The 22,600-nt window shown below is 41.4% G+C and overlaps 1 protein-coding gene across 1 annotated transcript; it reads right to left on the bottom strand.

Annotated features, from left to right (window-relative positions):
• Window positions 1-16,512: 16,512 nt before the first annotated feature.
• On the bottom strand, window positions 16,513-22,040 carry LOC110500937 (SLAM family member 8-like). The gene is made up of 7 exons (XM_021578441.2): window positions 21,683-22,040; window positions 18,193-18,495; window positions 17,696-17,965; window positions 17,410-17,517; window positions 17,147-17,205; window positions 16,985-17,062; window positions 16,513-16,855 (listed from the first exon to the last, which is right to left on the bottom strand). The coding sequence occupies exons 1-7, from the start codon at window positions 21,753-21,755 to the stop codon at window positions 16,781-16,783; spliced, it is 966 nt and encodes a 321-aa protein (XP_021434116.2). The 5' UTR covers window positions 21,756-22,040; the 3' UTR covers window positions 16,513-16,780.
• Between the last annotated feature and the right edge of the window lie 560 nt (window positions 22,041-22,600).

Here is a 22,600-nt window from a genome sequence, read left to right as displayed (position 1 = left end):
CAACACCGTATCACTCTCGTGATTATTTCTCCCCTGTTTTCAGGGGCGTAACACAGACACGCTGGTTCAAATCCAGGCTATGTTTCCATCTAAGTACCTTATTATGTTAATTGATTTTGCATGTGAACTGTAAGTCCAATTACACAAAATACCTTGTTCAGTGATCATCTCACTTGTTCTTTGGCAGTGAACTATGTGGCCATTGAGGGCAGTGTCGATCAGATGGAAAAATATCTTCTTATACCACTTGGTCGTTTTTCGAGTACATTCCACAAAGCTGTTTATCATGTCCGCCTTATCCACTGCCCCCTTTTTGAGGTTGTAGTCAAGCACACAGTCTGGTTTGATTATTATCTCTCCCGTCAGGTGGTCAAACTTCCCTGTGGCCGACATGGTTGCTGTATGGACAGTGGAGAGGATATGGACGTCTCGTTTGTCATGCCACTTTACTGCCAGCTGTTGACCGTTCTCTTTGAACTCCACCTCTCCTCTCTGCATCTTCCTGCATCCAAATGTTTCCTTCATCCCCTTCTTGTTTGACCTGACTGTGCCACAGGCCCCTGTGCTGTTGGAGAGCAGATGCTGGAAGAGTGTGGGACTCCTGTAACAATTGTCCACATACATAGTGTGTCCCTTGCTGAGATGAGGAGCCAGCATGGTCATCACCATGGACCCAGACACTCCAAGCCCCTCATACTCATCAATGCCATTGTGTTAGCGTGCTAAACGCTAATTCTCCTCAGCCTTTTCACTCCTGTTTTAGGATCCCCTTTAGTCACTGTGTTGCTAATTAAGCAGGGCCTTTCAGTATGCTATTGCAGTGTGCTAATATACTAACACAGCCAGGTTATGCAGGGTAGCTCCAAATGCTATTGTCAGGCTGGTAAGAACATTTCTTATTTCGTATAACGGGTCATTTAGGATGGCAGTAGCATTGTAGACGAAATGCAGGCATCGCAGCAGAACTAGGAAGCTGTCTTGGGAAAAGAGGGTGGCAAAGAAGGGAGTTTCAAACAGGATCTGTGCTCCAGTATTCTCTTAGGGAGTTCTTCTTTACTATCCCCATGAGAAGGACTGTCACCAGTAGGGTATACATTTCACTAATTGTGGTTGTCCTCCCCACTCCTGGCTCTCTCTTGTCCTGTAGCTCCATGGCATAGTGATTGGTCTCTACTATGTATACCCACCAGCTCCTCTGTCAGAAACAACTTGAAGAACTCTGCCTCAGATGGAAATGGCAAGGGGCGTTACACTCCAGACTGGGACTCATCAAAGCAAACAGCAGGGCCAGGAGGGGTGAAATGGCTGCCAGCCTTCCAGCTACCACAGAACTCCTGTACTTTATCCACTGTCGGTCTGCCTCCACCACCACCAGCATATTCAAAGGGACTTGGGACTTTGTCAGTGGACAAGATGTCCTCAGATTCAGGGTTCTCAATGGCTGGGGGGCAGCGCCTCACTGTCACTGTCAGAATCTGTTTGCTGACTTTCAGACTCAATGTCAGAACACAAAATCTCCAGAATTTCCTCATTTGTGAGTTGTTTCCTTTTGAAAGACATTGCTAATGTTACAGCTTAGCTCACTAGCTACATACATACCCCGATCAGAGACTATGTCCTCAGGCACCCCGTAGTGCCAGAAGACGTGAGTGAACAGGGCCTCCCGCAGTCTGTAGGGCCGTAGGGAGACCGGGCAGAGGGAGGAGACGGCAGGACTTAGAAAACCGATCCACAACGACCAGGATCGTGGTGTTTCCCTGTGAGGGAGGAAGATCCTTGAGGATGTCCACCGAAAGGTGCGACCACAGCCTTTGTGGATTGGGGACGGGTTCTAACTTCCCTCTGGGCAGGTGCCTGGGAGCATTGCACTGGGCGCACACCGAGCAGGAAGAAACATAAACCCTCACGTCCTTGGCCAAGGTGGGCCACCAGTATTTCTCACAAAGGCAACGCACCGTCCGGCCGATTATACCGGTGCCACCAGGCAAGAGGCCGTGTGGGCCCAATAGATTAAACGGTTGCAGACAGCAGACGGAACGTACAGATGCCCAGCTGGACACTGGGGAGGAGTGGGCTTTGTGCGTAACTTGTGTAGAGGAGTCAGGCGCAGGACAGCAGATATGAGTAAGTAAACGTAATTTACTCAAAAATAGGCAAATACAATACAAATAAGCAAGCCCATATAACGGACCAAATAACATACAAACAATCACTCACAAAAAAACATGGGGGAACAGAGGGTTAAATTATGAACAAGTAATTGGGGAAGTGAAACCAGGTGTGTAAAACGAAGACAAAACAAATGGAAAATGAAAAGTCGATCGGCGATAGCTAGAAGGCTGGTGACGTTGACCACCGAACGCCGCCCGAACAAGGAGAGGGACCGACCTCGGCGGAAGTCGTGACACCTGTGTACATAAGTGGACATTATAAAAGGTCATATTTATTTATGATAAAACAATAGGCAGTTTGGATTGCAGATGTATGTTTTTTTCTAAAAACAAACAGAATAGCCCGCAAATTTGTTGTGTTTTTTCAACATGGCCCCTGATTGAGTTTGATACCCCTGATGTAAAGCAACACTTTCTCACAAAATATCTATGCACCATACTGCTGTCAGTCTTCTGTAAACCACATTCAAAGCTTTTTGAACCCATAGAGAAGTGGTCCATGTCTGTACTAATATGATGACATAGATAGAGGGAGGAATAAGAGGGCAGACCAAGTAGACTGAGGAGTTATGTTGTTGCTATGTGACCAGTAACCATATTAGTTTCTACATTGTGATCCACAAGAATGTGAAGTAGTTACAGGCCTGTCCTGACGGGGGTGACAGCAAATCCAAGATGTTTACCTTAGTAATCCCAATAATAGTTAAGTGTGTAACTGATTTCCCCTGTAACCTTTCTCTCCCCATGTTGGTTTCTTCACACATGTTGTACATGTGTCCCACACTCTACGCTCTACAACAAGCCACTTAGACATATTTAGAGGTAAATAGTTGATAAAAATTGATTCATGATTTCCACGTGTTTGTGTATGAAGACTAATTACCAGATTTAATACGCCTTTGAGGGAAAAAGGAATAAGATATTCATGGAAATGTGTAGTGGTCTGGGTGTAGCTGGTGCAGAGGAGTCAGGCACAGAACAGAAGAGAGTAACACAATTCACTTTACTCAAATATTCCAATAACATGTCGTGCTAACTGAGCCCACAATAATGGACCGAACATACATAAAACAATCGAGCCCGAAAACCATGGGGAAAACAGAGGGTTAAATAATTGAATGTAATTGGGGAATTGAAACCAGGTGTGTAAAACAAAGACAAAACAAATGGAAAATGAAAACTGGATCAGCGATGGCTAGAAGGCCGGTGACGTCGACCGCCGAACGCCACGCGAACAAGGAGAGGGACCGACTTCAGCGGAAGTCGTGACAGGCAGTTTCATGCTTTACTTTTGTTTTTGGTGTTTTATCCCTTATTGACAAAACAGCGCAAAAGCTTAGAAAATGGCACTAAAAGGAAATTGTAGCACATATGGTCTGCAGATAGAATGTGGCCACACTACATTGATGTTGCATCTCTGTGAGAACCTGGGCTTGTATAGCCGATGCCATGCAGACCTGGTTCGTGTGGTGGTGTGCACTTAACCAGGTCATCACTCAGGAACTAATGATTGATTCTAACTCAGTAGTTGGATGTGTTGTATTATCAAGTTGTGATTATTGTAAATGGTTGAGGGTTCCTTCGCTACAGTTATAGTAAACTGTATTAAGAGATTAATGACGGGTGTTTTAGTGTTTTTGGTCTTTGTACTCTCTCTGTGTGCAGAACATGGGAAGTCAGTGGCCTTTTAAAGCTGCAGTCATCTCTTCAAACAACCACAAAAATAACACCCTTCCACTTGTTGTGGTATATGCGGCTGAGGGATGGGGCTAAGGATATTCATTCATCTACATTATTTACAATAATTGTCATAAAATAATCATATATTTTGGGTTATGATGGGATAAGACTTGAATTTCTATGATTTATTTAAAAGTGAAGAAATCAATGCAGAAATCTTAGATTGCACCTGTACAATAAAGTACAGGGTGGATTTAGTAATCAGAAACATGAATATGGCATGTTGTTTATTTCAAGTTTATATTGGTGCAATGTGAATTTCTGTGTTGTAGTGCTTAGTACACACATCTACTCTGGACACTCTGAAGACGATGGTGGTAGATATTTGTACACTTGATCAAGCCTTGATCTCATAATGCTTGTGTTTTGATCGTCTCAAAATAACATGTGTTAAGCAACTGAATCATGCTGGTTTTATTTTTTGCAGGACAGGCAATGGCTGTTCTGACCAAACACCCCAAATCCTCCCAGATATTCAGTGGAGAATCTGTCACTCTCAGATGTAACATACAGACTGGAAAAGTCACAGACTGAAAATACACATGGAGCAAGGATGATGTGGACTCAATCAGTAGGAAGCATGAATATGAGATCAGTGAGATTAAGACTTCAGACAATGGTGAAGCATTCTGAGTGGAGTGATGCAGTCAGACATACAGTGACATCATGCATTATTACATCATGTATTATTACATTTTAGCGCATTTATTATTGAGTAGGCTTTTAAGGACTTACAGTTGGCCTTTGATGTTATTCAAAGGCAGCATTCCAATTAAAACGTGTGCTTTATGAAAGGAAAACAAAGATGATGGTTTTCTCTTCCCTGAAAGTGAGGACGTGTAGTCACTTGCAGATTTGAACTTCAACAGGCCATAAAATTGATAGGGTCACCTCCTATAAGTATCTTGGGGTTTGGCTAGATGAAAAGTTTAATTTTAAACAGCACATTGATAACTTGACCAAGGAACTGAAGTTGAAATTGGGTTTCTATTTCAGGAACAAATCTTGCTCTTCAATGTTAGTCAGAAAATATCTTGTTCAAAATACTTTTTTAATCAATGCTGGATTATGGTGATATTGTCTATATGCAGGCCTCTGGCCACTGTGTATCATGGTGCTTTAAGATTAATTACAAATGCTCGACCACTTATCCATCACTGTGATTTGTATGCCATGGTGCAATGGACCTCTCTCTCCACTAGGAGGCTAAAGCATTGGTACACTTTAGTGTACACAGCATTGATGGGACAACTCCCTTTGTTCTTTACTGACCAGATCAGTCACTCAATATTGTCTTCATTCAAAGTCGCTGCTGTCCTTGTCTGTTCCTAAGGCCAAAACTGAGATGGGAAAAAATATTTTTCCCATACTGCCCCTTCTTGGAACATGCTTCAGAAGATTTTAAAGTTAGGGGAGTTAGTGTCCTTGTCTGTTTTAAAGACTCTGATCGACAACACTGTTTGTGACAACTGCAGTTGTTTCTAATCTTCAGTTGTTTCTTCAACTTGTGACGTTTTGTCTTATGTGTGTATTCTGTTTTTATCTGTAATGTTTAATGGAAACGCTGCTTTTTCCCAGTTTTGCCTTCTTGGCAGGTCGCCCTCGCAAAATAGGATTTTACTGGATTAAATAAAGGTAATTAAAAATAAATAAAAAATTCATCATCTTTTCACCTCCATGCCCATAACAACTTGACATTGGGCCCCATTTTAAGAAGGCTGCCTACCATTGCTGTTCAGATTCCTCCATTCTTTAAATCTCATTTCATGTAATAATTGAAGGTGACCAAATACTTATTTTCCACCATAATTTGTAAATAAATTCATAAAAAATCCTACAATGTGATTTTCTGGATTTGTTTTCTCATTTTGTCTGTCATAGTTGAAGTGTACCTATGATGAACAGGCCTCTCTCATCTTTCTAAGTGGGAGAACTTGCACAATTGGTGGCTGACTAAATACTTTTTTGCCCCACTGTAAGTCATGTTGAGCGGGACTGGGGGGGATCTACAGTGAAATAAAACAATAAGAACTAACGGAAACAGCAGTAGACAAGGCATATTGACATTAGAGAGAGGCATAAAGCAATCACAGGTGTTGGTCGGGAGATCTAAGATAACAACGGGTAAATTACGATGAATGGGCAGAGAGGGTCAGTTAGGTACACACAGGACCTGAGTTCAAGGCTGACAAACAAAATTAGGTACTGTGTTAATGAACAGTTCAGCAGGCATCAGCTGTGTAGCCGAGTGATCATAGGGTCAAATGAGCAGCAATAGGTGAGTCAGGGAGCTGTTCGGTAGCCGCTATTACGCTAGGTGAGCGGGAGACACGGCGTTCAGAAAGCTAGTGGGCCGGGGATAGCAGATGGGTCTTTTGCGACATGGCAATGGAAAAGCCTGTTGAAACCACATCGGCAGACACATTACCTCGGCAAACCAGTCGTGATGGATCGGCGGGGCTCTGTGTCAACAATAAAGGGTCAAATTGGCAAAAGAGGTTTTGTAGCCCAAGAATTAGCTGGTATACTCCGTCGGCTGGCCGGGAGATTGGCCTAGCTCGAGGCTAGCTCAAGGCTAACTGGTGTTTACTTCAGGACAGAGGCGTTAGCCAACAATGGCCACTCAGTTGCAGCTAGCTAGCTGCGATGATCCAGTGTAATGGTCCAGAGCTTGCGGCAGGAATCTGGTGATGTGGCGGAGAAAAGCGGTCCAATATGTTCTGGGTTGATAGCGCGCTTTGCAGACTGGCAGGTAATTGTCCGAGCTAAAGCTGGCTGGTGTCCGAGCTAAAGGTGAAGACCGCTAGCAGTGGCTAACAAAGACTAGTAGCTAGTTTGCTGGCTAGCTGCTGATGGAGGTTCCAGTTATAAAGGTATAAAAAATAGCAGATCCGTACCACATTGGGTGAGGCGGGATGCAGGAAAGTATATTTCATTTGTAGATGGAAAGTGAGATTAAAATATACATGAAAAAAAACAAAAAACAGACTATTTACAGACTATTCATTTCTTATGGACCCCTTCGCGCTCCAATCCCTTAAGCAGGATCGATTTGACAACACCCAGTGAAATAGCAGCGCGCCAAATTCAGAAACAGAAATACTCATAATAAGAATTCACAAAACATAGAATACATCAGTTTAAAGATGAATTTCTTGTTAATCCAGCTGCAGTGTTAGATTTCAAAAAGGCTTTACGGCGAAAGCAGGCCATGCGGTAATCTGAGGACAGCGGTTCCAACTCGCCCAACATGCCTACAAAGTATCTAATAAGTTACCTGTAAACTTAGTCCAAACATTTCAAACAACGTTCCTAATCCAAATGTATGTATCCTAAAACATAAATAATCTATCAAATTTAAGACGGGAAATACTGTGCTCAATACCAGACGAAAACAAAGTGAAGCACGTTCCAGGTTGCGCGCACCAAAACATTAGAGTGCACCTGGAGTGACACATGGAAATAACAGGGCTACTTCTTCATTTCTCAAAGGAAAAACATCAACTAATTTCTAAAGACTGTTGACATCTAGTGGAAGCCATAGGAACTGCAAGCATATTTCTATTAAAAAGGGATTGCCATAGAAACCTAATGGAAAACAGATTGAGCTCAAAAATGGTTTTCCCTGGATGGATTGTGCTCGGGGTTTTGCCTGTCAAATCAATTCTATTATACTCACAGACATTGTTCAAACAATCAGTTTTAGAAATTTCAGAGTGTTTTCTATCCAAATCTACAAATAAAATATGCATATCCTAGCTTTTGGGCCAGAGTAGCAGGCAGTTTACTTTTGGGCACGCTTTTCATCTGGACGTGAAAATACTGCCCCCTAGCCCAAAGAGGTTTTAACACGGGACAAGACAAACACACGTCTGACAGCTACACTATCTTGGAATAAGCCATCTCCATGTCTCTCTCCCAGGTGTAGGTAAGGTTGGGGTAGCAGGACACGTTGCACACCAGCCGTACCGTACAGGAGTGGTTGGCCAATAGCTTGATGTCTGTCTGGATAGCCACTGTGGATATAGGCTCTGGCCAACCAGGAGAGAGATAGAGACTTGTAATGAGTCTTCTAAATGAACACTACCATAGCCATACCACCAGGAGAAAGACGACTTGAAAATGTGATGGATATTTAACAACGCTTGGTGAGTAAGGTCAGTATGAAACCAAAAAATCTGTGTTATAATTTAAAGATCATCAGCCATGGTTATGGATATAAATAAGAATGATATCAAAATAGGATAAAAAAATGGTGATAACAGCCTGCCGTGGACCTTCAGAGTGATGGTCTTACTGCCAATCTGACCTTTGTCCCCTTCACCTGTAAGTAGAAAATCCCCAGAGTCTTGCAGTGTCAGCTCTCTGACTGTTAACTTGTTATGGCTGCAATCCCGATATTGGGATAAGTGTCATCAACAACCGCTGAATAGCATAGCGCTACATACAACAAATATTACTATAAATATTTATATTAATGAAATCACAAGTGCAATATAGGAAAACACAGCTTAGCCTTTTGTTAATACACCTGTCGTGTCAGATTTTGAAATTATGCTTTACTGCGAAAGCAATCCAAGCGTTTGTGTAAGTTTATCGATCGCATGATAAAGCATTAAGTACATTTACCATCAGGTAGCTCGGTCACGAAAATCAGAAAAGCAATCAAATTAATCGTTTACCTTGGATGATCTTCGGATGTTTTCACTCACGAGACTCCCATTTACACAACTAATGTTCCTTTTGTTCCATAAAGATTATTTTTATACCCAAAATACCTCATTTTGTTTGTCGCGTTATGTTCAGAAATCCACAGGAAAGAGCGGTCACGACAACGTAGACAAATTCCAAATATTTTCCATAATGTCCACAGAAACATGTCAAATGTTTTTTATAATCAATCCTCAGGTTGTTTTTCAAATATATAATCGAAAATATATCAACCGCAAATGTCTTTCACAGTAAGAGAGGGAAAAGCAATACCTATCCAAACTCTGTTGCGCGAGCAAAACTCATGTGACCACTTGACGCGATGTTATCGTTCTGGCTCATTTTTCAAAATAAAAGCCTGAAACTGTCTGAAGACTGTTGACACCTTGGGGAAGCGATAGGAAAAGGAATCTGGTTGATATCCTTTTAAATGGAGCAAAGGGAGGCTATGGAACATGGAGTCTTCAAAATAGAGGCCACTTCCTGTTTTGATTTTCCTCAGGGTTTCGCCTGCAATATCGGTTCTGTTGTACACACAGACAATATTTTGACAGTTTTGGAAACTTGAGTGTTTTCTATCCAATACTAATAATAATATGCATATATTAGCAACTGAGACTGAGGTGCTGGCCATTTACAATGGGCACCTTTTCATCCAAGCTACTCAATAATGCCCCTGCAGCCATAAAAAGTTAAACTGAAGTTTTTGGTGTTCATCTTTAGTCTCCCCACAAACTAGGATCCAGGTGAATATACAACTTTTTAAGTTGACTTCTGAAATATCCTTTCCTCTATACTTCCAATCCAATGATTTGAAATGTCCCGTCTCTAAGCCCGCCAGCAGCTCCACAGCTCCTCTAAGCCTGCCAGAGTCCCCCACTCTCTTGTTGATGAACAGAGGAATGTGAAACACACATATTCTGACATCAATTGTTGCAAGCTATATTACAATGATCTGATTACTGTGTAATTGTTCATATAAGTACGATTTAGCAAGTATCTGAGTGTGTGGGTCCTATTTTACGTCATTAAAGTCCACTCCTCCCTCACACTCAGCAAAACAGGATGAAATGACAGGAAAAGATGAGTGGGGGTGGATCTGATAATCCCTCCTCAGCACACAAGTACAAATACCACTGTGTTTACTGTGTAATGTGAGCGGACCAAGTAATTGGGCGTCACTCTAAAGCGGAAAGGTGGAATAAACAAGTCAGGAGTAGGTTTTCTTGATTGAACACAGTTCTCTATTGAGGGCATTTGGTCAACACAAACACTCCAACATAATCAATGAAAATCTCCCAAGGAAAAAACGTACATCTTCTTCTCCAAATCAAACAGGAACAATATACGATTATCTTTAAACTACAACGAAAGTCACGGGATTGTCACCGCCTTAGTGTTTCTTCATGGATAGCTCCTCTAATAAAACAAAGTGTGCAGCGTATCAACTTCATTTAACGGATTACAGTTTGAATCGGACAGCAGCCAATAAAATTGTGCCAGTTGAGAAAATGTTGTGCGTGGCAGTGCAGAGGAACGTCAGCGGATGAATTCAGATGGAGCCCTTGGAAAGATGATACCACCCCCCAAAAAAATGTGGATTTAAAGACGACGCTGTTTCAACAAAAAACGGATTGCAACTTGCAAAACAGATAATTACAGACAATTTCCAACTGTGTTCAACATTTGAAGCTGCACAAAGAACTGTAAGTCGTGGCTAAAATAGTCGACAGCTATATAATTTATAACTTTGCTTGTGTAGCATGTAGGCTAACCTAACGTTAAATCAATGAGCCTCCACACAGTCAGTCAGTGCGGGAACGTGATCATTGCACCCAGGATTGAGCTACAACTAGTTAAGCAGTTGGTAGCAGGACGTGCTACCTGTCCCAGACCTGCTGTTTTTAACTCTCTAGAGACAGCAGGAGTTGTAGCAATACTCTGAATGATCGGCTATGAAAAGCCAACTGACATTTACTCCTGAGGTGCATATTAAAAATATGAAATGGTATTACATTTGGTGAAGAGCACATTATGACTTGTTTAGGACTCAAAAATCAAAGTTTAGGACTTGAGACTTGACTTGATACTTCTCGGGTCTTGACTTGAGACTTGACTCGGACTTGCCTGTCTTGACTTGGGACTTGAGTGCTAAGACTTGAGACTTAGTTGTGACTTCTGAAACAATGACTTGGTCCCACCTCTGCATAACACCACAGCCAGTGTTGCCAATATGAGACCAATGCTCTATAGGTGTCACGCCTGCTCTCGCTTCCCCTCCCTGGAACTCGAATGTGCCAGGCTCCCCAGCATTACGCACTCCCGCCACCATCATTACACAACCTGCCTTTCCCCCATCACGTGCATCAGCAATTATTGGACTCAGCTGGACTCAATCACCTCCGTCATTACCTCCCCTGTATCTGTCTGGTTCCCCGCTCTATTCCCTGCTGCAGCATTGATTGTCATGTCCTTGTTTTCCCGTGTGCTGACGCTGTGCCTGTCTTGTTTCTTGTTCTTTGTTAAATGTCGAACTCCCCGTACCTGCTTCTCGACTCCAGCGTCAGTTGTTACAGAATGCTGCAGCCACCACACGAAGCATCGGGGAGTGCTGGCTTTCCGGTTGGTGGCGACGTCTGGTCCAGGGGCTGCCACCAATGGAACCGGGGATGCCTAAGCCTTGTGTATATTTTTGTTTTCAAGAGGACCACAATGGCGATACATTTTTAAACTTGTCTGTGTCATCCTCGTTGATGGTTGTATTGCGGTTTTATTGTGTTTAAAATGTTCAAATAAATAAAAATAGTTACACAACTTACCATACTGGAAGTTAGAGAATAGGATAAGTAGTATTCCCTGTCTTGAGAATCAGGAGAAGGGACCACCAGACATCTCTTTAAGGTGTTGTATGACAGTTTCCTCTTGCTGTATGTCATTATCTATCACTGTCACTGATAGCTAGCAGTTGACTATCCAAAACACACAGAGAAGAAAGAGTAGAGAAAGAGCAGAGACTTCATTTTGATGAGGGCTGCTGTTCTATAAAATAATTCCTGTATGTTAGTTGAAAAATAAGTCACTTTCTATTGTTGCTCTCTGAAAATACCCCTTCACTCAGCTTGAGAGTTAGACGATGAGACGTGGGTGTGTTTGGGGTCTGTCACTGTGTTGATCAGTCTGATGGTGGTGGTTTTGAAGCATGTGTTTCCTACTGCTGCTGGTTGTGTGGATAATGGTCATGGTGTTTCACAGATACCGGTAGCTTTGTTACTTTATGAGCTGACCACTCAATGTTGCAGAGAAAGAGAAAGTAGGTAGATAGAGGGCTCGGGGAAAGAGAGAGAGAGAGTGAGACAGAGACAGAGCGAGAAAGTCATAGAGAAAGTCATAGAGAAATAGAAAGACAGAGAGAACAAAAGAGAACAAAAGAGAGGGGGGGTTAGAGAGAACGAGAGAGAGCAAAAATATCATAACAGTGTGTGTGTGTTTTCCTCTAGCCTTCATATAACTGCAGACGTGTTTGCATGACTTCTACTTCATGCTCATAAGTCAGTGGGGCTGAAGGACATGAAAAAACCTGTCAACTTTTTCGGAAGGTAGTAGGTCCCAGGTTACTGACAAAGGCCCCCCTTCTATGTTTCAGGTAACATCTTGTGGTGATGTCACTTCCTGTGACTTGTGGTCTCCCTCGCGACCTGTCTTATTTTATCAGGAGCAGTGACAATGACCTGGCTGCCGGTTGTCTGTCTGACCACATAAACATAAACACATACACACAGAAACCCTCTAACTGGAACAGTGACCTTCCAGACCATGCAGGGACACTGGAAATAGCAGTAAGAGTCACACACCACTAATGTCATTAATCGTCATGATCTGTCTGTAGGATGAGGAGGCAATATAGGAGAACTGGTTGCCATTCATACGTAGGTTACTAGATCCTCAGAACTCCTGCAGAGTATATGACATCATAAAACTGAGAAGAACTGTTATTTTCAGGCACACTTTTCCCAAAAAGTCATTCTGAAGATGGGGTACGGCATTTGAACTTTGCTCATGGGGCATTTATGTTATCAAATTCAAATGAACGTTTATTTGTCACGTGCGCTGAATACAACAGGTATAAACCTTACAGTGAAATGCTTACTTACAGGCTCTAACCAATAGTGCAAAGGTATTTGGTGAACAATAGGTAGGTAAAGAAATAAAACAACAGTAAAAAGACAGGCTATATACATTAGCGATGCTATAAAAGTAGCGAGGCTACATACAGACACCGGTTAGTCAGGTTGATTGAGGTAGCATGTACATGTAGATATGGTTAAAGTGACTATGCATATATGATGAACAGAGAGTAGCAGTAGCAGTAGCGTAAAAGAGGGGTCGGTGGGTGGTGGGTTGGACACAATGCAGATAGCCCGGTTAGCCAATGCGCGGGAGCACTGGTTGGTCGGCCCAAATGAGGTAGTATGTACATGAATGTATAGTTAAAGTGACTATGCATATATGATGAACAGAGAGCAGCAGCAGCGTTAAAAGATGGGTTGGGGGGACACTTGGGTTGGGGGGACATTTGAACCAGCGTGTCTGTAGTGACGCCTCTAGCACTGAGATGCTCTACGTTAGACCGCTGCACCACTTGAGAGTCATAAAGTCCGTGTGGCTTCAAAATACAGCCTAGTTGAGAACAGGTTCTCATTTACAACTGCGACCTGGCCAAGATAAAGCATAGCAGTGTGAACAGACAACAACACAGAGTTACACATGGAGTAAACAATAAACAAGTCAATAACACAGTAGAAAAAAAATAGTCTATATACATTGTGTGCAAAAGGCATGAGGAGGTAGGCGAATAATTACAAATACACACACAAATATATTATGCTACAGTATAAACGACATAACACAACAAACAGAAACTATTAAAATGTAATAAGGCACTTACTTTGATAGAAACGCACACTTTTCCAAAGTTATTATTGGTAACGAAAACACCAATGACTGGGATGCAGGCAACAGACGGGACATGTGGAACACCTGTGTGCAGGACGGGAGATGCGCAAATGTCTGCAGACTTGAACTGCACAAACAATTGGGAAGTTCTTGGGGAATTTTGGTCCGGGTCATGTAAAAATAAAAAAAGGGTCCTCAAAAGTAAAAATGACTTTTATGTGAATTAACAAGGAGGCGGAACACCCCTCAATTCAAACTGTTGTTAGAAAATACCAAAAATACAAAAATACAAATCATTTGAAATTGACAAGTTGAAAACAGCCTATAAATAAGAACAGGCTGCATGCCTTGGTTTGAGGGCAGCGTGGATTAAATGTACTGTTGCAATCAATCAATCAATTCACATTCTGGAATGGAGAGAATGTTCTAACATCATGTGCATAAAAAAACTCACACTGGGGAGACTGGAGATGTTTGGAACTCATGCATGAAAAGGTTAATCAACCAATCAAACTAATCCAATCTGTTAGTAGTTCGACTTATTTCACACATTACTGTTTTGGCTGATCCGGTTTATATGATTTAGGCAGTCTCAGTAATCAATCTTCCCTACACCAACAGTCATTCTGAATGCAGTTGTGTGTGATAAAAAGTTCAAATTGTTGGATATCCTAACTCTGGCTGGATTCCAATAGGAATTAAACATCACTTTGCAAGCCAACATAATGTGACTTGTAGGCTTGATGTGGCCTGTAAACCAGGAGTTTCAGACCAGTGTGTTAGGGTGTAACTAGGACCTCAAGGGATTTATGATACATGTAATGCGTTGTCATAATGAGTTTAATTTTTAAGATAACATATTCACTTAGACATTCACTTGGTGAAGGCTACAGTACTGAAAACCATTCAATACAACAATCATGTCTCTTTCGCTAACAAATACAGTCATGAGAGTTAATTACAATTCACTGTAAATGCAAGGCACTCAACGTATTCAAAAAGGTAAAAACATTTTTTATTCTGTGAACGGCATATTTTGGGAAATTACTTGAATTCCATCTGGTTATTGGGACAGACATGAATGCCATTTTGGACATGCGGACGAAAAAAATAAGAACAACTACAATCCACATGTAACAAAGGCTCTCCATCATATACTCTCTGATTACAACCTCATCAATGCCTGGCGAGCCCATAATCCCAATGCAACAGAGTACACTTTCTATTCACAGGCATAACTCAAACTCACTAATCAATGTCATGCTATTATCTACATATATTTTCTTTAATCTAGAAAATTGAAATCCGACATATGAGCTTGTGTGATCACAACACCTACTACTGCCTATGACAGATTTCAGAATCTCCTACAGTGCCTTGCGAAAGTAATCGGCCCCCTTGAACTTTGCGACCTTTTGCCACATTTCAGGCTTCAAACATAAAGATATAAAACTGTATTTTTTTGTGAAGAATCAACAACAAGTGGGACACAATCATGAAGTGGAACGACATTTATTGGATATTTCAAACTTTTTTAACAAATCAAAAACTGAAAAATTGGGCGTGCAAAATTATTCAGCCCCCTTAAGTTAATACTTTGTAGCGACACCTTTTGCTGCGATTACAGCTGTAAGTCGCTTGGGGTATGTCTCTATCAGTTTTGCACATTGAGAGACTGACATTTTTTCCCATTCCTCCTTGCAAAACAGCTCGAGCTCAGTGAGGTTGGATGGAGAGCATTTGTGAACAGCAGTTTTCAGTTCTTTCCACAGATTCTCGATTGGATTCAGGTCTGGACTTTGACTTGGCCATTCTAACACCTGGATATGTTTATTTTTGAACCATTCCATTGTAGATTTTGCTTTATGTTTTGGATCATTGTCTTGTTGGAAGACACATCTCCGTCCCAGTCTCAGGTCTTTTGCAGACTCCATCAGGTTTTCTTCCAGAATGGTCCTGTATTTGGCTCCATGCATCTTCCCATCAATTTTAACCATCTTCCCTGTCCCTGCTGAAGAAAAGCAGGCCCAAACCATGATGCTGCCACCACCATGTTTGACAGTGGGGATGGTGTGTTCAAGGTGATGAGCTGTGTTGCTTTTACGCCAAACATAACGTTTTGCATTGTTGCCAAAAAGTTCAATTTTGGTTTCATCTGACCAGAGCACCTTCTTCCACATGTTTGGTGTGTCTCCCAGGTGGCTTGTGGCAAACTTTAAACAACACTTTTTATGGATATCTTTAAGAAATGGCTTTCTTCTTGCCACTCTTCCATAAAGGCCAGATTTGTGCAATATACGACTGATTGTTGTCCTATGGACAGAGTCTCCCACCTCAGCTGTAGATCTCTGCAGTTCATCCAGAGTGATCATGGGCCTCTTGGCTGCATCTCTGATCAGTCTTCTCCTTGTATGAGCTGAAAGTTTAGAGGGACGGCCAGGTCTTGGTAGATTTGCAGTGGTCTGATACTCCTTCCATTTCAATATTATCGCTTGCACAGTGCTCCTTGGGATGTTTAAAGCTTGGGAAATCTTTTTGTATCCAAATCCGGCTTTAAACTTCTTCACAACAGTATCTCGGACCTGCCTGGTGTGTTCCTTGTTCTTCATGATGCTCTCTGCGCTTTTAACGGACCTCTGAGACTATCACAGTGCAGGTGCATTTATACGGAGACTTGATTACACACAGGTGGATTGTATTTATCATCATTAGTCATTTAGGTCAACATTGGATCATTCAGAGATCCTCACTGAACTTCTGGAGAGAGTTTGCTGCACTGAAAGTAAAGGGGCTGAATAATTTTGCACGCCCAATTTTTCAGTTTTTGATTTGTTAAAAAAGTTTGAAATATCCAATAAATGTCGTTCCACTTCATGATTGTGCACCACTTGTTGTTGATTCTTCACAAAAAAATACAGTTTTATATCTTTATGTTTGAAGCCTGAAATGTGGCAAAAGGTCGCAAAGTTCAAGGGGGACAAATACTTTCGCAATGCACTGTAATTGTAACTAGGCCTTCAAAGAAAGGCATAAGGCCTTATGACATACTGTATATATGAGAATCATCAAAAGGAGAAAGAAGTTAAAGTAAGCAAATAGACAGTAAAGTCTAGGCCTATCTACAGAAAGTACACGTGTAAGATGCAGAGCATGCAGAGGGTTCCATATCTATGGGAGGCCCAACCTATGACCACATCCTGTTCAGCTCACAGTACATTCTGGTAGGGAGACTGGGGTCCTTCTGGGCGTCCAAACGCGATCTTATCATACAGAGTCTGCGGCTACATGTGACAGATAATCAAGAAGAAACTATTTCAGCATCAAGAAAGGTAGTGACTATTCTCAAAGTAGACTACATAGTCTTCCATTCAACCACATACATTTTACCATTATGACCATTTATATCTTACCTTGTTCAATCTTGGGATAACCAGATCATTGACAGTTTCATAGAAGGATATTGGGTTTACATGACTGTTTGATCTTGTCTGGAATCAAAATACAGCCCATTACAATACAGTACATACAGCTTTAACACATTCAGATACATAATAATGACAATGCATACTTACATCTCTACTTCTTGTGTTGATCATAACATCAGCATATATTGTGTTGTCAGGTAGATCTGCTGTGTTTCATAAGAACAAAATGTCAACCAATCAGACACATTTTATACAGGATATCAACAAACATACCCAGGAATTAATGAGGGGTCTCACTCTTTTTCTAATTTCTAGCAAATCCCCCCAAAAATCTGATCAGCTGAAGAATAATTCTAGAACCACCTGAAATGTCACTTTAAGTATAGCTGAGGGCCCTAAGCTGTACATACCTGTGTTACTTCGTCCCCTGCAATACCACACCGCCACAGCTACAGTGAGGATCAGCACCACAGCGCCTCCTACTGATATTCCGATGTAGATGGTATACCATGTCAGTCCTGTCACATATTGTACAACACACATGATTAGACAATACAATATGATAAAGTCTAAATGGCTCTATATCATATACATCCAATGTAATCACATGCATTACATAATGTATTTGACAACATAAGCATATAAGCACACTGAAAAGTGTATAGAAGGGAAGGGATTATTATGATATCTAGGTACCTGGGGTGGTTGTGTCATTACTACACTTTGCCATCTCAAAAGCAGTTTTCCAACTGACTAGGTTGGAGGCGTTGCACTTTACACTGATGTCTCTCTCTTCTGGTGAGAGAGAGAAGTGAATCTGCTGGGCGTCCCCGTAGATCTCATTGTCTCTCTCCCAGGTGTAGGTAATGTTGGGGTCGGAGGACACGTTGCACACCAGCCGTACCGTACAGGAGTGGTTGGCCAATAGCTTGATGTCTGTGTGGATCACCACCTTGGATATAGACTCTGACCAACCAGGAGAGAGATAGAGACTCATAATCAGTCTTCTAAATGAACCCTACCATAGCCATACCACCAGGAGATAGACGACTTGAAAATGTGATGGATATTTAACAAAGCACGGTGAGTTAGGTCAGTATAAAACCACAAAATCTGTGTTATAGTTTAAAGATCATAAATAAGAATTATATCAAAATGCAATAATGGATGCAATAATGGTATTAAAAGCCTACCGTGGACCTTCAGAGTGATGGTCTTACTGCCAATCTGACCTTTGTCCTCTTCACCTGTAAGTAGAAAATCACCTGAGTCTTGCAGTGTCAGTTCTCTGACTGTTAAACTGTAGTTTTTGGCGTTCATCTTTAGTCTCCCCTCAAACTGGGATGCAGGTGAATATACAACCTCTGAATTGAATTCTGCAATATCCTTTCCCATAAACTTCCACACCAAGGATTTTATATGTTCTGTCTCTAAGCCTGCCAGCAGCTCCACGGAGTCCCCCACTCTCTTGTTGATGATCAGAGGAACACCCACAACTGAAACACACAAATACACATGCTATTTTGACATCAATCAATGGTTGCACACTATATTACAATGATCTTATTACTGTGTAATTATTAATGTAGTACAATGTAGCAAGTGTTGTAATTACTCATTGTTACACTCTAATACTTGTTACAGTGTGCCTACATGAATATTTACACAATAATATCCTGCAATGCAACGTCCTACCAAATCAATAATAGATAATAATGGATTAGATTTATATAGGCCATTTCCAGGTTTCATTTATACTGTACATGATACTTTGCATATTTTCACTTGATATATTTACGTATCTGAGTGCTTGGGTCCTATTTTACTTCATTAAAGTGAACTCCTCCCCCAAATTCAGTAGAACAGGATGAAATTATAGGAAAAGAGAAGTGGGGGGTGGATCTGATAACCCCTCCTCAGCACACAAGTACAACTCCCACTGTGTTAAATGTTTAATAATTCACCTGAAATGTGTCATATACAACGCTGGCGGCATTATAAATACATGTCAGTCTGAAGTTATGAAATATAAACCCTTACACGAAAAAACATCTGTCATGAATTAAGGCAAAATAAAGTTACAACTCAATGAGGTGGGATATTTAGGGCATAACTGCAGTTATCCTAGTCTGGCAATGTCTCATATTATGTAATAGAAACAATTGATACAGTCCCATATCGCTTTAATTTTAATGAATGGCAGCCATTAGGCACAGGGTCTTAAGATCTGTTGCGATCTAGAAGCACTTGTTAGGTTCTTAGACACGGGAGAAGCTTAAACAAGTTGAATTCTTCCCAAAGGGTCAACACAGCTGTAGTCAGACAAAGACATGTTCCCACCATCACAAGTATATATACTGCATCACAAGTTTATATACTCCATCATAAGTATATATACTCCATCACAAGTATATATACTCCATCACAAGTACATATACTCCATCACAAGTATATATACTCCATCACAAGTATATATACTCCATCACAAGTACATATACTCCATCACAAGTATATATACTCCATCACAAGTACATATACTCCATCACAAGTATATATACTCCATCACAAGTATATATACTCCATCACAAGTATATATACTCCATCACAAGTATATATACTCCATCACAAGTACATATACTCCATCACAAGTACATATACTCCATCACAAGTATATATACTCCATCACAAGTACATATACTCCATCACAAGTATATATACTCCATCACAAGTATATATACTCCATCACAAGTACATATACTCCATCACAAGTATATATACTCCATCACAAGTATATATACTCCATCACAAGTATATATACTCCATCACAAGTACATATACTCCATCACAAGTATATATACTCCATCACAAGTACATATACTCCATCACAAGTACATATACTCCATCACAAGTATATATACTCCATCACAAGTATATATACTCCACAAGTATATATATAGTCCTCCTTCTCTCCAATCCTTACATCTTATGGTTCGACAGGAAAAGGGTAATAGGATAATAAACCATTATTTCTCCCTTCAGGGGATCTGACCTGACCTCCTGACCTCAACCCCTCCTTCACCTAATGCACAGATGTCCATCCCCTTCCCCTATAGCAATCATGTGACCTCCTCCTGTCCACCCAACACATTCCAAAGCCATCTGTCCTTCTACAGAGACCCATTACCTTCTGACATAAAACCCAGTCTCTTTCACTCCTCTATACACTATGCGTGTCTTTCGTATCTCAATTTTCAAAGTTTACCCCAAAACCAACCCAATGCTACCACACCATTGGCACTCATTCAAAACTGCAGAATCACTTGTCAGGAAAATAACCTCACACTCAATGTCAACAAAACTAAGGGGATGATTTTGTGGACTTCAGGAAACAGCAGAGGGAGCACCCCCCCTATCCACATCGATGGGACAGTAGTGGAGAGGGTAGTAAGTTTTAAGTTCCTTGGCGTACACATCACAGACAAACTGAATTGGTCCACCCACACAGACAGCGTTGTGAAGAAGGCGCAGCAGTGCCTCTTCAACCTCAGGAGGCTGAAGAAATTCGGCTTGTCACCAAAAGCACTCACAAACTTCTACAGATGCACAATCGAGAGCATCCTGTCGGGCTGTATCACCGCCTGGTATGGCAACTGCTCCGCCCACAACCGTAAGGCTCTCCAGGGGGTAGTGAGGTCTGCACAACGCATCACCGGGGGCAAACTACCTGCCCTCCAGGACACCTACACCACCCGATGTCACAGGAAGGCCATAAAGATCATCAAGGACAACAACCACCCGAGCCACTGCCTGTTCACTCCGCTATCATCCAGAAGGCGAGGTCAGTACAGGTGCATCAAAGCAGGGACCGAGAGACTGAAAAACTGCTTCTATCTCAAGGCCATCAGACTGTTAAACAGCCACCACTAACATTGAGTGGCTGCTGCCAACACACTGACTCAAATCCAGCCACTTTAATAATGGGAATTGATGGAAACTGATGTAAAATATATCACTAGCCACTTTAAACAATGCTACTTACTATAATGTTTGCATACCCTACATTACTCATCTCATATGTATATGTATATATTGTACTCTATATCATCTACTGCATCTTTATGTAATACATGTATCACTAGCCACTTTAAACTATGCCACTTTGTTTACATACCCTACATTACTCATCTCATATGTATATACTGTACTCGATACTGTACTCGATACCATCTACTGCATCTTGCCTATGCCGTTCGGTATCATCACTCATTCATATATCTTTATGTACATATTCTTTATCCCTTTACACTTGTGTGTATAAGGTACTAGTTTTGGAATTGTTAGGTTAGATTACTCGTTGGTTATTACTGCATTGTCGGAACTAGAAGCACACGCATTTCGCTACACTCACATTAACATCTGCTGACCATGTGTATGTGACAAATACATTTGATTTGATTTGATCGTGATATGTTCCTGAATATAGGTATTATGTAGGTGTTATCAAACAGTAATAAAGCAAAATATTCGAAATAAATTCTACATTCAATACACACCGTTGCAAAGACCAACAAGGTAGTTAGAGAAAGCTAACGGTTTTACTAACTTCATAATTCAAGAAAGCACATGAAATAGATATACAAAGCATGAACAGGATACAATTTTTTTTTTTTTTACAGAACTTACCATAGTGGAGGTTGGAGAGTAGGAGAAGCAGTATTCCCTGTTTGGAGAAGGAGGAGAAGGGACCACCAGACATCTCTTTAAGGCTTTGACTGTTTCCTCTGGCTGTATGTACTTATCTATCACTGTCACTGGTAGCTAGCGGTTGACTAACCGATACACACAGAGAAGGAATAGTAGTGTAGAGAAAGAGCAGAGACGTCCTTTTGATGACGGCTGCTGTTCTATAAAATTATGATTGTATGTTAGCTGAAAAGGAAGTCACATTCTCTAGTTGCTCTCTGAAAATACCCCTTCACTCAGCTTGAGAGTTAGACGATGAGACGTGGGTGTGTTTGGGGTCTGTCACTGTGTTGATCAGTCTGATGGTGCTGGTTTTGGAGCATGTGTTTCCTAGCTGCTGCTGGTTGTGTGGTTAATGGTCGTGGTCCTGGTGTTTCACAGATACCGGTAACTTGTTACTTTATGAGCAAACCACTCAAAGTTGCAGAGAAAGATAGGGGGCTCGGGGGAAGAGAGAGAGAGTGAGACAGAGACAGAGAGAGAAAGAGAGAAAATGATAGAGAAATAGATACAGAGAAAGAGAGAGAGAGAGAGAGAGAGAGAGAACAAAAGAGAACAAAAGAGAGAGAATGGGGGGGTTAGATAGAGTGAGTGAGAGAGAGCAAAAATATCAAAGCAGTTTGTGTGCATTTTCATCTAGGCTTCGTATGTCTGCAGACGTGTTTGCATGACTTCTTCTGCATGCTCATAGGTCAGGGTGACTGGGGGACATGAAACACCCGCCAACTTTTTCTGAAGGTACTGGGTCCCAGGTTACTGACAAAGGCCCCCCTTCTATGTTTCAGGCAACATCTTGTGGTGATGTCACTTCCTGTGACTTGTGGTCTCCGTGGCGACCTGTTTTATTTTATCAGGAGC

The sequence above is a fragment of the Oncorhynchus mykiss genome, chromosome 21 (genome assembly GCF_013265735.2).
Source record: "Oncorhynchus mykiss isolate Arlee chromosome 21, USDA_OmykA_1.1, whole genome shotgun sequence".
Classification (NCBI taxonomy): Eukaryota; Metazoa; Chordata; class Actinopteri; order Salmoniformes; family Salmonidae; genus Oncorhynchus; species Oncorhynchus mykiss.
The sequence above is the reverse complement of the archived record's forward strand: the minus strand, read 5'-3'. Positions and strand labels throughout refer to the sequence as shown.